This window comes from Aethalodelphis obliquidens, unplaced genomic scaffold (assembly GCF_003676395.1).
Source record: "Aethalodelphis obliquidens isolate GAN/ISIS:26980383/991018 unplaced genomic scaffold, ASM367639v1 scaffold58, whole genome shotgun sequence".
NCBI classification, from domain to species: domain Eukaryota; kingdom Metazoa; phylum Chordata; class Mammalia; order Artiodactyla; family Delphinidae; genus Aethalodelphis; species Aethalodelphis obliquidens.
The window spans coordinates 11,571,829-11,587,505 of record NW_020838002.1 but is presented as its reverse complement, the minus strand read 5'-3'; the positions used below and the strand labels follow the sequence as shown (position 1 = coordinate 11,587,505).

The 15,677-nt window shown below is 49.8% G+C and overlaps 1 protein-coding gene across 4 annotated transcripts in view; it reads left to right on the top strand.

The window, feature by feature from the left end:
• The window catches only part of HNF1B (HNF1 homeobox B), a 136,444-nt gene that overhangs the window by 77,363 nt on the left and 43,404 nt on the right, over nucleotides 1-15,677 (top strand). For all 4 annotated transcript variants that reach the window (XM_027087392.1, XM_027087391.1, XM_027087390.1 and 1 more), the window contains exons 4-5: nucleotides 5,771-6,820; nucleotides 11,419-11,618. In XM_027087392.1, the coding sequence (XP_026943193.1) occupies nucleotides 6,477-6,820; nucleotides 11,419-11,618 (544 nt within the window). In that variant the 5' untranslated portion in view covers nucleotides 5,771-6,476. The remainder of the gene's footprint in view (nucleotides 1-5,770; nucleotides 6,821-11,418; nucleotides 11,619-15,677) is intronic.

Genomic DNA, 15,677 nt, shown 5'->3' with positions numbered 1-15,677 from the left:
CTATATGCTCCCCCTTCTCTTTGGGTTTGGAAGATGCAAAAGAGCCAGAAGGAAGGCACTTAATATGGAATTAGGGGGTCTTCAGTTCAAGGCCAAGGTCCACTCCTTAACTGTTTGTGGGTCCTTGGGCCAATCCTTATGCTTTTAGAGCCTCTATTTCGTCATCATTAAAGCGGGGCTGACGCTGCCCAGCTCACAGGTTTGTGGGAGGTATACAGGGGAGAGTATAGCAAAGACACCTCGCTAACACTTCTTTGAATGTTAATCCGAAAGCAGAGCCCAGGAAATCTTAGTAAAGAGTATGGCTTTTCTTTCTTTTCTGAACACTAGCCTGGCCCGTATCGTTGATTCAATAAACACTTATGGAGCCCCTGGTGTATGCTGGGCCCCTGCCAATCTCACTTTTCATGTGTGTAGTAGTAGAAGGGCTAGATTATTGCTCCAGAGTGAAGGCTGTCTATGCCAGGTGTAGTATTTATTAGTTTAATATCATACTAGGTCTCTCATTTTTAATTTAATTTTTTACAAACTCCTGGGAACACCCTATTTCTAAAACTGAACCGGCAGAAGGAGGTAGGTTGTTGAATCAAAATGAGAGAAATCTCCTCTACCCTTAGGAGTTTTCCTGGCAAAGATCATCTGATAGCAGCTTGTTTGGGAAATAAAAGCACAGAGCTGGAAGGGATTTCTAGAAAGGAAGTTGAGGGCTGGGGTGGTAGTACTTGAGATCTTCCTGTATCCATTTGTCACAAGCTTGTAGCTATCCCTGAAGGGCTTCACAGGTAGTACACACCCAGTGGTGTTTGTCAGTGAACTTACACCAGAAGTCTTGCCTTTAGGAGGAGGGAAGGAAGGGAGGCGGCAGGGAGCCCGTGAGCCGTGTGCTATGATTGAGAAAGCACTTGATTTGAAACCAAGTCCAGCTTGTGCCAGCCCCCCTACAAGGTGTTTTGCTGTGTTATCTAATTTAATCCTTCCAATAACCCTAGGAGGTAGAAATTCCATTATTATCACCATTGACGCATGGTGATAATATAAAGACTCAAATTAAGTAACTTGCCCAAAGCCACACCCACAAACAACTGCTCTATTTGACTCCAAAGCCAGGATCTCCCCAGTGCCCTGTGCTAATATTGATATCTCTTGGGAAAGTCATTTCTCCTCCCTGAATCTGCTCCTCCCTGAATCCGCTTCTTCATCCCAATGATGAGGAAGTGAAGTGAGATGCCCCTCAGGTCTCTTTCAGGTATGTGGATCTCCGCCTACACCGGTGCTTTATCCAAGGGTTGACAAACGGTGGCCCACAGGCCAAATCCAGCCACGCAGCTGTTTTCAAAAATGGTTTTATTGGCACACAGCCATACGAATCATTTACGTATTGCCTGTGAGAGCGGAGTTGAGTAGTTGTGACAGAGTATAAGCCCACAAAGCCTAAAATACTATCTAGCCCTTCGTAAGAAAAGTTTGCCCACCCCTGGAATATGCTAGTCTATAAGTTTCAATGGTGATAAACTACACATGGAGATTGGGAAAGAATGTACAGGGCCACACATCAGCTGTAAACAGAGGGGGCAGTAAGGAGGTGGCTGCCAATGTTTACACTTTACACTTTGGAATTGCTTATTTACTTTTTACTAAGTTAGCATTTACAGCAACATGCACAAATCCTAAGTGTGTAGCCTGATGATGTATCCACCATTCTGATCAAGATATAGAACTTTTTAGGCACCCCAGAAAGCTCCCTCATTACCCATCCCTGTGAATACATCCCCCAATAACCTCAAATTTACCCTCTATCACCATGGATTAGTTTTTCCTGCTTTTTAACTTCATATAAATGGAATCACACAGTGTATACCCTTTTGTGTCTGGGAAAGGTATTTAAACTACAACTTCATTGCTGACAACTTGGAAAATTAAGAAGTATAAATAAGGACACAAAAATCACCCTTAGGGCTTCCCTGGTGGCGCAGTAGTTGAGAGTCCGCCTGCCGATGCAGGGGACACGGGTTCGTGCCCCGGTCCGGGAGGATCCCACATGCCGCGGAGCGGCTGGGCCCGTGAGCCATGGCCGCTGAGCCTGCGCGTCCAGAGCCTGTGCTCCGCAACGGGACAGGCCACAACAGTGAGAGGGGCCCGCGTACCGCAAAAAAAAAAAAAAAATCACCCTTAATGGCATCATGCAGGGATGATCACTTTTTCATTTATTCAACAAGGGTTTCACTGAGCATCTTTTATGGATCAGGCACCTCTCCGGGCATTGAGGAGTAAGGCATGAGATGGTCCCTGCCCTCTTGGAGCTTACTGTCTGTGGTGTCTTTTCTCACAGGCTAGTCAACAGTCCCATGTCTGGCACTACCCAGAGTTCTGGCCTGAGGTCATGGATCATCAGCCCAAATGCCTGGCAATGGACACCCTGGTAATTCCGGAATTTCAAATCATAGCAAAGTTAGGGAACTTAAATGGTCATCCAGACCAACCGGCCATTTTTCAAAAGCAGAATCAGAAAAGGTGCCCAGCCGAGCCTTTGGAGGTGAAGGGTTATCCCGAAAAGAGTGTTGTATCCAGAGCTGGAAACTCAGGCTCTAACACCACAGCCTAAAACGTTCTCTAGGCTGCAACACTGCTCTCTAACAGTAAGGCTCCCAGCCTCCTTCCGACTAGGATAGGGCAGTATTCATGTTTTCCTCTAGAGATGATTTCATTTTGAGGCCTTCTAGAGACTCTCCCGAATCAATGTGAAAGCCTTGGAGAGTAGAGCAGCAGAGAACGGAGGGGACCAGGCTCTCCCTGCTATAAGCAAATCAGGGTAAGCCTGGAAAGTAGGGGGAAGATTGTGTGCACAAGAGCAGGAAAGAAATATCCTTTATGCCGTGAAGTTACAGGAGAGACTGAGTCCATGGCAGTCACACTTGCCATTCTATGAAACTTCCAAGATGGTGCCCAGAAAACCTTTCTACAGTAATGAGCCATCTGGATTTTAACTTATCTTGGATCAGGGACTACATTTCCCATAGAAAATCTTGGGATTTGAGCAGCGAATTCATTGTTTGAGTAGAAGAACCTAATGCGGTCTCTTCGAATTCAGTAACTCTTAAAAGAACAAGCTGGGAATAAAAGAGACCAAAGAGATCGGCCGCCTCTCTTCTTGGCGTGTTTTCATGATGTGCTGCCTCTTTCTAAACATGTGATATCCAGGAACCTGCAGCTACCAACTCATTTAATCTCCACAAAAACACAGTAGAGTATTATCATTATTCTCCACCTAAGGAAACTGAGGCTCAGAAGGATTATATAGTGTGCCCAAGTGGCACAGCTGGCTAAGCAGATTGGAGAACCCAAATTTAGGTCTGTTTGACTCCAACATCTGCTCTCTATTCTCTGCCGTGGAATCACAGCAGAATTCCCCCTTTTAACTTCCCATCTCCCAAAGCAGTGAAACTGGAGCCCTTCCTCTTTCATCCTAAAGCCCTGCTCAAGAGTCCTGAGCCCCGGTCTCAACCCTTCCATTAACTTATTACAGCAGCTCCAAGCCACCTCCTTCAAATGTCCTATGTCTTCTTTTCCCATTTCTTTAAAATGGGGCTACTATATCAGCCCGTCACTACTTTATCCTGCGTGAAGCATAAACAAGGGTTTTTCAGCTGTACTCTGGCTTCCTCTGTTTAGGGGAAGCTTAACCAAAGGGTTTATTGCGATAGCTCATTTGGTTAGCATTTGTGACCCACATCCTTAAAAAGAGAAGTGGGATACTTACACTTTTCTTTTTAAATTTCCATGTGAAGGGGTAGATATTGGATCTGCTCACAGATCCATAGTTGCAGTTACTTGGTTGGTGGGCACCCATATTGCATCAGGTGGTGTATACAAGGTAGATCTGGACAGGAGGGTTACAGGAAGTTGCTGGATATTAATAGCCAGATTATCTGGACACGCATAGGAAGTTTCCCTGTACTCTGTGCAACTTCCTGTACATTCCCATAGTTGGCTTGGGGTAGGGGGAAGAATGGGTTTTCTGACACCTGAATTTTGAGAGGTAAGGAAGCTTGAGAGTCGGACGGGGCACACAGCAGTTGGAACTACAAATCAAAGCTTTGTTGTTAAAAGGGAAGTGATGGCTGGTTTTTTAATGGGTTTTCCAGCTAAACACAGAAACTGATCTTCATTACACTTGACTGCTTCTATCCTGATAGTCAGTGAGAGACAGAGAAAAAGCAATTGTTCTCCAGGGACATTTACTCTGAACACTTCATTATCCCTGTTGAGGGGAGCTGGGTTGGCAGAAAGTGTTCTCCCATTGGGCTGAATTGTGAGGGGCAAGGATCTGCCGTATGTCACAACAAACTAGAAGACAATAAGGTGAAATGAAGAGCCCTCGTTTCTATGAACTTATTACCCCTTTCTCCGGGAAAGACACTGAGACGGTGTAAAGGTCCCCCAGAGCTCTGTGCATACAACCACCCCTTTCTCATGGGTGGCCCAGGCGAGTGGAGCAGTCCCCGTATTTAAGAGGCAGCCTAGCTCCTTAGCAGCCTGACATCTGGAGTTTCAGCCCTCACACACCTGGGAGATTTGATCCGGAAACAAGCAGACAGGGCTGCAGACCCTCCCCACCCCAACCCGTGCTGAAATTACCCCTTCCTCCTAATTGTCTTTTAAAGGTGGGAAGGGAGGAGAATTTGCTTAGAAGCTCCTTTGCAAATTCCCTGCTCATTCTGAATCTCCCGGTCCCTCCAACCCCAGCACTGGATCTGCCTGATTCTGAGACTCCTAAACCTCCAGAGGGGCTAGATTTTACTACTGGAAACTGGCTTCCTACCTTCCCGGAAGGAAAAGCGTGAACACTATTGTTAGACCACGGGGTTTCACAGGTGGTCTCATTCATTGCGTACAATGCCCCATCCCCTGCACTTTAGGTTTCAATATTGCACAGATGATGAACGTGAGGCCTAGAGAGGGGAGGGGGTTGTTCTCTGCCCCAGGAACTATGGGACTGTGAGCGATGGATCCTAAAAAGCCCCTGTTCTTCTGCAGGTCCAGTCCAGCCTGTAGGTCTGGGTGCGACTCCTGCATCCTTCCTTCCCCTGGGCGCCTCAGGGAGAGGCAGGTGAAACTCCAATAGTGCTGAAAGGTTCCCGGCTTCCTTCCTGGGCCAGGCCGGCGTGGAAAAATACTTCTTTCCCCCGGCGGCTTAGTCCGCGCCTTCCCAACTTGGCGTGGGAGACGCCTGCCAGGGCCACCTTGACCTCGCCTCTGCAGAACACCGCCCCTGGCCCCGGGAACCGCTGTGTCCTGGAGCTGCGAATAAACCAGAAATCAGTGGGCCCAGAGAACGTGCAGCTCCAACTGTCCATCCAGCTGCAGGCCAAGCTTTGCTTTCACTGCCAGAAAGGAGGCCCAGCAATCCTAGTTTCGCCCCGAAAGCGGAGGCGCTTTGATAGTCCTGGTTTAAACCGGGGAACCCAGTGGCCCAGGCGTCCAGCTTTCCGCGGCTCGGCCAGGCTGGGTGCTGGTGCAGCCCCGCTGCTGGGGGAGCTCAACTTTGGCTACTCCCTCTGGTCATAAATTAGTCGGTTCCTCCTCCCAAGTGTTCTCCGGACCTCCTTCCCGCTGGCCTACGCTCTCGGGCCGGCAGTTGTGCAAATCCAAACCGCTAGACCCAGCTGGTGAGGGCCCGGGGTCCGCAGAGCGGTAACTCAGGTAGAAGTAAATGGGACCACCGCCCCCGCAATCCACACTCACCCCACCTAATACGCCCCATTTCCCCCAGCTCTCCGCGTCCATTCCCCTGCGGTCAGTTTATCCTCCGCCCGCCTGGCTCTCCCGGCCCATCGCCTGCGTCGGTTGGGACGCGTCGGAGGGTCTCTGCTCTTCGCATCCTCCTCCATCTCCTTCTTCCAAGAGCGCCCCAGCTTCCTCCAGCTCTCACCTGAACCCCCGAAGCGCAGTTTCTTCTTCTCTCCGGACTAAAGCCGGACCCGCAGCCGGTGGAAAAGTCCCGGAGCCTTCCACACTAGGCTGCAAGCTACTTGTTTAACAAGTCCAAAGGTCAGCTAAAGTTTGGCTGATAAACAGAACCAGGACAAGAATCTCTTCGGCCCCCTGGCGTGAGTACAATGGACCCTGGCAGCCCCGCTCCCGGCCCGGGTCTCTTGCTCTCCCCGTCTGCCCCTCACGCTCTCCCTCTCTCGGTTTTCCCCCCTCCCCACGACCATTTGCATCGGGCCGAAAGCCGGGCCCTCCCCGCTAATTTGCATATCTTATATGGCCTAATGGTGGCGATCATGGCAAGTTAGAAGTTTTCTGACTCCTCTCGGAGGAGACTCCGGACCCCGGGGAGTAACAGGTGTTTGGAGGCTGAAGGGTGGGGGGGTTCCTGGACTTGGGGTTCGCTTGTGAAACTCCCCTCCACCCTCCTCTCTCGCACCCACCCACCCCCCCACCCCCTCACCCCCTTCTTTTTCTGTCCTTGGAAAATGGTGTCCAAGCTCACGTCGCTCCAGCAAGAACTCCTGAGCGCCCTGCTGAGCTCCGGGGTCACCAAGGAGGTGCTGGTCCAGGCCTTGGAGGAGTTGCTGCCATCCCCGAGTTTCGGGGTGAAGCTGGAGACGCTGCCCCTGTCCCCTGGGAGCGGGGCCGAGCCGGACACCAAGCCGGTCTTCCATACTCTCACGAACGGCCACGCCAAGGGCCGTCTGTCCGGGGACGAGGGCTCCGAGGACGGGGACGACTATGACACCCCTCCCATCCTCAAGGAGCTGCAAGCCCTCAACACCGAGGAGGCGGCGGAGCAGCGGGCGGAGGTGGACCGGATGCTCAGGTAGGCGCGGACCGAGGTGCGGAGTGTGCGCCCGAGACCCTTGAGCCCCCGGCCTTGTGCCTGAGCGACACTGCGCGCGACCGCTCTTGCCAAGCCTGGTTCCCACCAGAGAAGTCCCCCGGGGGGCGCTCCGCTTCTCTCCCAACACCTGGAACCGTCCAAGTCCCTCAACTGGACGGCCCGAGCCCCGAGGCTTCAGGAACGCCTGCCCAGGCCAGTGCCCGGGACCCGCGGGGCCCTCCCGGCCGGGCTGGGGCTCGGCCTGGGAGAACCCGAGCTGCGGGGCCCTTTGCCCGGAGGTTTGCCCACGCGGCGGAAGGTGCGAGTGGGCGCAGTGAAACCGCTGCGATTCCCAGGAGACCAGGCTCGGGCCCGCATCAGCCCCAGGCCAAGCCTTTCTCCGAGGTACCAACTCCGCGGTCCGGGGAAACGCCGCCGGCCTGGGACACGGCGTCCTGCCTCTCTTGGCAGAGGGACAGGCGGCACCCGGGCCGGGATCTGGGGGGCGACTTATCTGGAGTGCGCTCCCATTTACAGCGCCCGTGCAAGACCCCAGGGCTATCCGGAATCCCCAAAGCCCGTTTAGATTCGCGAAAGGAAATGTTTGCACGTTGTCAGGTTAGGGTGGATCCTCAAGCGGCAAAAGAAACCACGTCACTAAGCAAGCGAGGGGAAAATGTGGCCAAGACCCCAGTTCGCAGCGGATTTGGTGGGAGAAAGGAGGGCGTTTCCGGATCTCGCCGCCGACACCCCGGCGTCCCTGGGGAATCCGAGCAGGCTGGCGGGAGGTCTATCTCCCGGCCCCGGGTCTTTTGCTAAAACTCCCCGAGCGGCCCAGGGCTTTGACAGCTGGTTACTAATTATCCAAGGAGCCGAGCGGTCCCCTTAGACCGCACGTCGCTCCCGGCCACTCTGCTTTAGGACCAAGCCCCTCGCTTGGCCTCGGACCCTTCAGAGCCGCGGTCCCTAGACAGGGCCAGGACCAAAGTCGCGCCAGGGACTCGGGCAGCCTCGGTCACCCGCCCGCAGTGGCAGTTTGGGATGGGATATGACCTTGCATTTGAATTTGCTACCTGGGGACCCGGCGGCTTACTCTCTAGCAAAACAGTCAGGGGAATTTCTAGATTTTTTTTACTTCCGGAAATTATGTTGCTACAGTTCTGAGGTTTGAGGTTCTTCCCTCGCGGTTTCGCCCGCGGCGGCGGTTTCTCCCCAGCCGGGGTTAGGGTGCAGGAAGGTGAGAGGGGTCTGAAGAGGAACGGCTGGGGCGCCAGGGCGGCCCGGAGGTTGACCCGGGCCCGGCGGACCGACCGATCTCCCGCCGCCCACCGGCGGGCCCACCCCCACCCCGGCCCCGGTACCTAGGCCCATCTGCCTGGCCGCAGGCGCCCGCCTTCCAGCTGGGATTTGGAAGGACGTGGGAAGCCCGAGGCGACCTGGGGCGCCCCTCGGCACCCAGCCCCACGCCGGTCTGGACGCGGCAGAGATGTAATATAAACTGCAGCACGTGGAGTTCGGGTGTTATTAATTTATTTCTATAAATCATCAACAGAAAGATACACAAAAAGTCGTGATTAGGTTGAACGGAGAGGCGGGTTATTCATTGGTGAAGTTGTAAACGCGGCGGCTTCGAGGGGGAAGGAAAGCAGAACGCGGACGCGGGGCCGCTCGCTGCTGCCCGAGCACACGCACCGCGCTGCCGGGCCCTCCCAGCCGAGCCCCCGCGCCGCCCGGAGACCCGGCGCCAGACCCGGGCTGCCCCAGGGCCGCCGACGCCGCAGGCCCGGCGGGCAGAGAGCCAGGCCCGGCCCGGAGCCCTGGACCTCAGCGCTCTTCGCTGAGCAGAGCCCCCGGCTCCAGGGGGCGGGGAGCGAGACTAGGGGGCCCGAGACCCCCGCTGAGGCGGGGGGACGCAGGACAGACCCCAAGGTTTCGCTCCCTTTCCCCAGCGGTTGCTGCCTTCCCTCCCCCAACTTCGGGAGTGGCCAGACTTGATTAAAGTAATTTTTCAAGAAATCGCTAGCGGTCCCCAGGTCACTGCACAGTCGGCTGCTGACCGCCAGACGCACGCACTCCCTTTTTGGCCCACCTCGCTCCCCTAAGGCGGAAAGAAAAGAACGGGGCAAGTCACTCTGGGGAGCGCCCGGCCGCTCTTTCCATCTCCTGGAAGAGAAAGGCGAGAAAAGCAGGCCGGGGGCTGCGCGCTGCCGGGTCCCCGGCCCCAGCTCTAGGCTGGCGCGCGGTGGAAAGTTGGAAAGTTGGTTGCTCCCAAGAGGCCGGGCTTGAGGCTTCTTAAAGAAGAATCACAGCGATCTGAGACGGGGTCCAGGACCTCTCTGCTTGTGGGCGGCCGAGGCATTGTTTGGAAAGGAGCGTGCTGGGCTGGCCAGGCGGGCGCCGAGGTCGGGCGCTTGACACCTGCGTCCTGAGCACAATGCCCGGGCGCGCTTCTCCCGTTTTGTGTGTTTATCGGGGTTGGGAACCCCTGATCACGGGCTGTATTTTCAAATTTCAAAACGTAACCGACTCTCGGGGCTCTATCCGGTGAACGCATGAGAATTCTGTGGTCAGAGCTGTAAAGGTGTAACTACGCCATCTTATCCCCAACTCTGGTCCTTCAATGCGGGCTGAAAGATTTGCTATGGTTTATAAGGTCTTACTGGTTTGGTTTTTTTTTTTTTAACCCTTCCCAATTGTTAAGCTAATTCACTCTTAACAACGGAATCATTCGCTTTTAGAACATTACACAATTTCTGTTAGGTTTCTTAGACATACGAAATAAATACAAGTAAAAAAATATTAAGCAAAACTAAAAAAGTCAACGAATCTGTCGAAGCAGCATTAACTTTTAAAATCCAAATACTTTTTCTAACTTTTGAAGCTATTGTTGGTATCCGTTGAAGGTGTTTTTCTACCCTGAAAATATCTGTGGAAATATTCACCAGAAATAAGATTTTAAATGAGCTCTGATGTTTACACGGGTATGTGCAAAATGTTACATTACTTTCCTCTTACTCAAGGTGAATTCTCCATGCTTGAAACTGGGACGCAGTTCCTCATTTTTTGTTCCTGTTGTTAGTTCATTATTTTGTATTACATGGAAGTACCTTTATAAATACTTGAGAAATATATTAAGCTATATGTAATTAATCTTTTGTTTGTATTTCTCAAAACATGTCTATCAAAGCCTGTGTTTTCATAAATTTAATATTAAAGACTTGCTAAAATGATCACAATTTTTCAAATGCTTACAAAAATCTCAGTTTAATTACTGGATTTTTAAAACTTCATTACACAAACATAACTTTAGTTGACATGTTATAGATACCATTTAGAAATAAATCAGTTATTTCATCTGCAACACTGTAAATGTTGCTTTTCAGCATTGTGTTTTATTACCTCTGAAACTACTTTTTCCCTTCACTTTTTTTCATGTTCTGTCAGGCTATTATATACATGAACATACAGTAAAGGGATGCTGGGTTTTTTTAAAGTTAAATATGTAGCTGCATTAAACAAATAGTATATGTGGAGGTATTGTTTTTTGAATATTTTTGTTCTATACTGTGCACTGTTTTCTTAATTTCTGTTTTCAATTATATCTCTCACTTTTAAGTCACCTATTCAATAAGCAAGAAAAGATATTGGCAAAGTTGAAAACATTTGGAATCAATTCAAAGGCACTAATACAGTGTTCTAAAGAAGCTTTTTGCATTACCTGTGTTTATGAGAAATGCAAGCTCTTATCCCAAGCTTAAAATTTATGAGAAAGATTAACTTCCAGACACTCTTACCCTGTCAGAGGAGAAATGTAAGAATACAGGAAAACATGGCATTTGGAATCATTCATATCTTATTCCGAAATTGAAATTATTCTCCCTCCTTTTGGTCTTATTTGAGAGGCGGGGCTGTGAAGATTTTTTTTTTTTTTTTTTAACTTTACCAGCCTCACCTCAGTGCAGTGATTCTTCAGCCCCAGGGAGGAACATCATTTCTTAAAACTTTTCTGAAACTCTGAAAACTGTTTAACATTTGGCTAAGAAGTCCTCCTTGCTTCTCAGGAGGTGGACACAAGAGTTTTACTCCTGTTTTAGAAGACAAGAAACGGAGACACCCATTCTGAAGGAAAATAATGGGAGGGCAGTCCAGGTGAATTTAGAGATTCTGCCCTCTGTCATTGTCGGATCAGCCAGCCCAGCCCCAAGCTAATGGCACCTGCACTGTCCAGTGGGCCTCTTGCCTTTGTTTAAGTCTCTCACATTCCAGGAAAGTGAAGGAAAGCAAGATAAAGCAGGAACTTCTCTTTCTGCTTCCCCAGAGACAGTGCTGGGGTGCTTTCCCATTCCTGAAGCAGGGAAATCATCTTCCTCTTTGCCCTCCTAATCTCAGATGAAAGGGATGGAGTACACTATATAGGAGCTTTCATCTCCTCTTTTGTTTAGGTTCTATTTTGGCCTCTCCCCAGGATGTAACTGGGACAGGAGGAGAAGCAGGGGAAGGTCAGAGTTTTCCACAGAGTTTAGGTAAAACCTCTAGAAAGAGGGTATTTCTCCCCGACCTCTTCTACCAGCATCCTAACCATCTGCTTATCTGTCTAGCGAGGACCCTTGGAGGGCTGCCAAAATGATCAAGGGCTACATGCAGCAACATAACATCCCCCAGAGGGAGGTGGTCGATGTCACCGGCCTGAACCAGTCACACCTCTCCCAGCATCTCAACAAGGGCACCCCTATGAAGACCCAGAAGCGCGCCGCCCTGTACACCTGGTACGTCCGAAAGCAACGGGAGATCCTCCGACGTAAGTGCTTTCATCCTGCCTCTGCCTCAACCAGGAGTGACCTTTGCCCTAACTCTGACCCCTGTGGAATGCCTCAGTTTCCTCTTCATCAACAAGGTCTGCGTAGCGCTTGGCAAATATAAGGAAGCTGGCACGTGGATTTGGCCTTCAGCGCTGCTGTACAATGGGTCGACTTATATCATTTTCTTCTCCCACGATCCCCTAGTACCCAGCCAGTTGCTTTGACAAGCCCTTCAGTGTGTGCAGTGCACCTTGAATATTTTGGTCCCTGCTTCCAACATTTTTCTCTTTGAAACCGAGTAGGTAACAGTGGAGTATCGTCCCCAAAGTAAGCCAAGCATCTCCCCTTGATACATGACCATGGGTCAGTTTCCAAGGAAGACATTTAGTAGCAATCAATAACATTGACCACTATTATCGTTATTTTCCTCCTCTCTGAAAAGAGTATAAAAATTAGAAGGCACTTGTATATATAGATATATTCAGAACCCGATCCTGTTATTTGGGGGGTTGGGTAGGGGGGTGCAACTGAGTTCTGAAGCAACTTAAGATGCTTGCTCACATTTACCAAAATCGGTGGAGTTTTGAGACCCCCAGCCGGTGAGCCTATCGGACGGAGGAAGAAGTTGCTCCTGGCTAAAGCAGGACACACTAAAAGCATCTGCATTTGCAACTCTGACCCATGAATTCTTGTCATTCCCATTGTCATTCCCCAATTTCCTTTTTGTCCCAAGATTTCTTCTACCCAATAACACAAAGATTTTTGTTTTGAAGTCTAGGGAAGTTTGAACTGCCTTTCAATGATAAGAGTATCAGTGACCTACTGTTTTTACTTTAGGAAGGTATACTTTTACATTACACTTTGATTATTTCGATCCAGCCCTTTTTCTAGGAAAAATTTATATGAGCTTTCACTCCTCCCACACACTATCCTCTGGGCGGTGGGCTTCTCTGTCAAGATATGAGTTTCTACCACTTTCTGGGCTGGGTTTTTCCCCTCTCACTGGAGGGCTACTTTTTAAAATCACTCTTGTTTTCTGTCACACACTGACCTGAAGTGATTGTTTCAGTATTTATTGTCTCAATGTCTGTGGGCTGGAAAGGACTTCAAGGTGGAGGGAAAGGGTTTAAGAGTTCATCTCTTATTGCCGTGGTTTGCTCTTTTGTTGGAAGCATTAGATGGGTAGGTTAGAAGAAGCAAAGTGAGAGCTCTTTGCTACTGAGGGGAAGAGGCCCCTTTTAAACTCTGGGGTGATCCACCATCCATGGTGACTAGTTCTTTAAGAATTTGTGTGTCTGACATGAAGCAACTCCCTGTAATTCCTGGAAAGCCTAAGAAAAAATTTTCAGGAGCCATAGTCTCCAAAGGCCAGAGAACCCTTGGGACACGGCCTCACTCCAATACAAGCCTCAGGCAGCATCTCCAGTTTGAGCTTCCTCTCTGCGTGCCATGGGATTTCCCTCAGAAAGGAGGAGGACAGCCGGAAGCTTCTAAAGAGACAAAAGTCCCCAAAAGTTTCTCAAGATGCTTGAGAATGACATTTTGCAAAAATGTATGACAGTCTCTGCAAAGGATTTTAAAATTATTATTATTGTTTAAAGTCCCATGAGACATAAAGCTTACGAAGCATCCCTTCATTCTGTAAATATTATATGAGCACCTATGAGGTGCCAAGCACTTGCTGGGCTGTGAGATACACACGTCCTTTTCTCCAGGGATATACAAGCTAATGAGGGAGATGAGATGTTTGAAAAAATAATGACAGCTGCTTTCTAAGCGTTGTTATAAAAGTATACACAAGGGGCAGCAGAGGAATTGCTAAATTGCCTAGAGACATCACGGAGGGCTTCCTAGAGGAGGCGACATTTCAACCAATTCTTAAAGGATGAATATAAGACATGCACGCATGGGATAAAATATAGGAAGTGAGATGAATAAAAGAGGGACACAAGTGAACGTGGCAAGTGGTGAGAGTGGGGAAGATAAAAAAAGATGACACGTGATAAATTTTCTTGAGAAACTAAAAATAATAAATGGTAATATTCATGAACCCATCTATGCAGATAGAAACTCCTTGTCCAGGCTGGCTCCTGAGCCTGTAAAGAGGTTGCCAAAGCCAACTGCTTCAAGTTAATTTTTATGGGCAATGAACATTTTCTGTGCCCCTCCCCCAGTTAATCTGGAAGGAAGTCGGGGAGAGTTGGTGGTGGATGGAGGACATGGGGGAGTCTAGTTCTTCAAAACAGGCAGCCAGCAGCCAGAGGCAGCCCCCACAGCGTGGGCAACTGCGGGCATGTCTCGCACCCACCACAGGCAGAACTTCAGGAGTCAGTTCAGTTACCTCCACCCAAGGCCGATTGGAAGGTTTTGTGGGTGTGTTGTTTGGGTTTTGTTTCAAGCGAGAGGTGACGCATATGGTGCATCCCCATGCATATGCATGGCGATGCAATGGTTATGAGTTTAGCGCCTACAGGTTGGGTTCACGTCCTGGCTCCCGCCCCAAGCCCATGAAACTTTAACTGGTCTGAACCTTAATTTCTTCATCTGTAAAATGGGGATAACAATACTTCTTGCAGAGAGAGGTGTGAGAATTAGATGAAGGGATACATTTGGAGGATTTTGTATAATACCTCACTATAGAAATGGTTCAGTAAATGTTCCCTGTGATGACATCTGTTCACATCAAATGAGGAACCTCATACTGATCCTGGGCCCTTGGGATCACCCATACTGGCTTTGGCTGTTATTCATGGTAACTCCACAGGGCCACAGGGAGGAGAGGAGTCACTGAGACAGACACCCGCTGAGCAGGGGACTTCCTTCTCCCACTAGGATCCTCCCCAGAGTCACTGTACTTAGATGGCTGCTATGAAGACCAAATAATACAGGACGTGTAAAAGCACTTTGAAAAGTATGACTTCCGTCGGAACTTGGGTGATCGTCATTATCCTCACCGTTATCCTGACTGGGGCAGATGTTCTAAAAGACTATTTAGTGCCCGTAGGTCTTCACCCAGTGCCATTCCACAGGCGGGAAAGCTAAGGGACCAGGAATTAAGGAACTTGGTGGGGCCCTACATTATTTCATTGAGTCAGTAACTTCCTGCCAGTAAATTTGGCAGAGACATCCTCAGGTATCTAAAGGGACTGTTGGGAACCAGTGAAAACAGAGCCCTAAGTGGCCTGAGAATCATCCAAAGTGGGCGGGGCCCAAATCAAAGGTCCCAGTGACACGTTCAGTCCATCTACCTGGGAGACAGCTCGTTAACTTGGCCGATCGGCAGCTGGTTAAACAAAGGCCAACACCACCTGCGTCTGTGGTACAGGCTTGTTAGGGGCCCACTGCTCCTTGTGATGGACCAAAATGGAAGTGGATCCTTAGATGGTAGTAAGTTTCGCATTGCTGGAGGTGGATGGGCTGGAAGGCCACGTGGTAGGGTGTTGTGGACGGGATTCAAGCACTAAGTAGTGGCCTGACTTTGGACCTTGAGGATTTTCTGAGACCTGTGGGGATGACTCCAGGAAACAAGAAAGAAAAACATCAAGGTCCAGAGCCCAGGGACCAGGAGTTAGGAGATGAATCTGTTACGTGTCCTTGTTCAGCAGGGTCCTTGGCCTCTATGCTTGTTCATCTGTAAAATGGAATTAATCACCCTGATGAACCTTTTTCACGCACATGTGAGGAAGAGGACAACGAGGCTGCCTCTTCCATGAGTAAATACCAAATCTCATTGCAACCATAAAGGCTAGGAAATCACCACCAGGCAAACTGCCGTCTTCCATTCATTCATTCAACCAAAATATATTGAGGGTCACAGTGTGCCTGGGTCCTGGGAACTGGACTGACAAGGGGTATCATGCCATCTATATTTACCTTTCTCCAACTCATTAAATGCCACTCCCAGGAAGGTCCTGTGTTTGCTATCTCCTGCATTTCCCATCTTTCAAATGTGAGGGCAGGTCTGTAAGACCTTTCCCTCTTGGGCTGTTTCCCTCCTAAATGGGCCCCTGGACACACACACACACACACACACACACACACACACACACACACACACA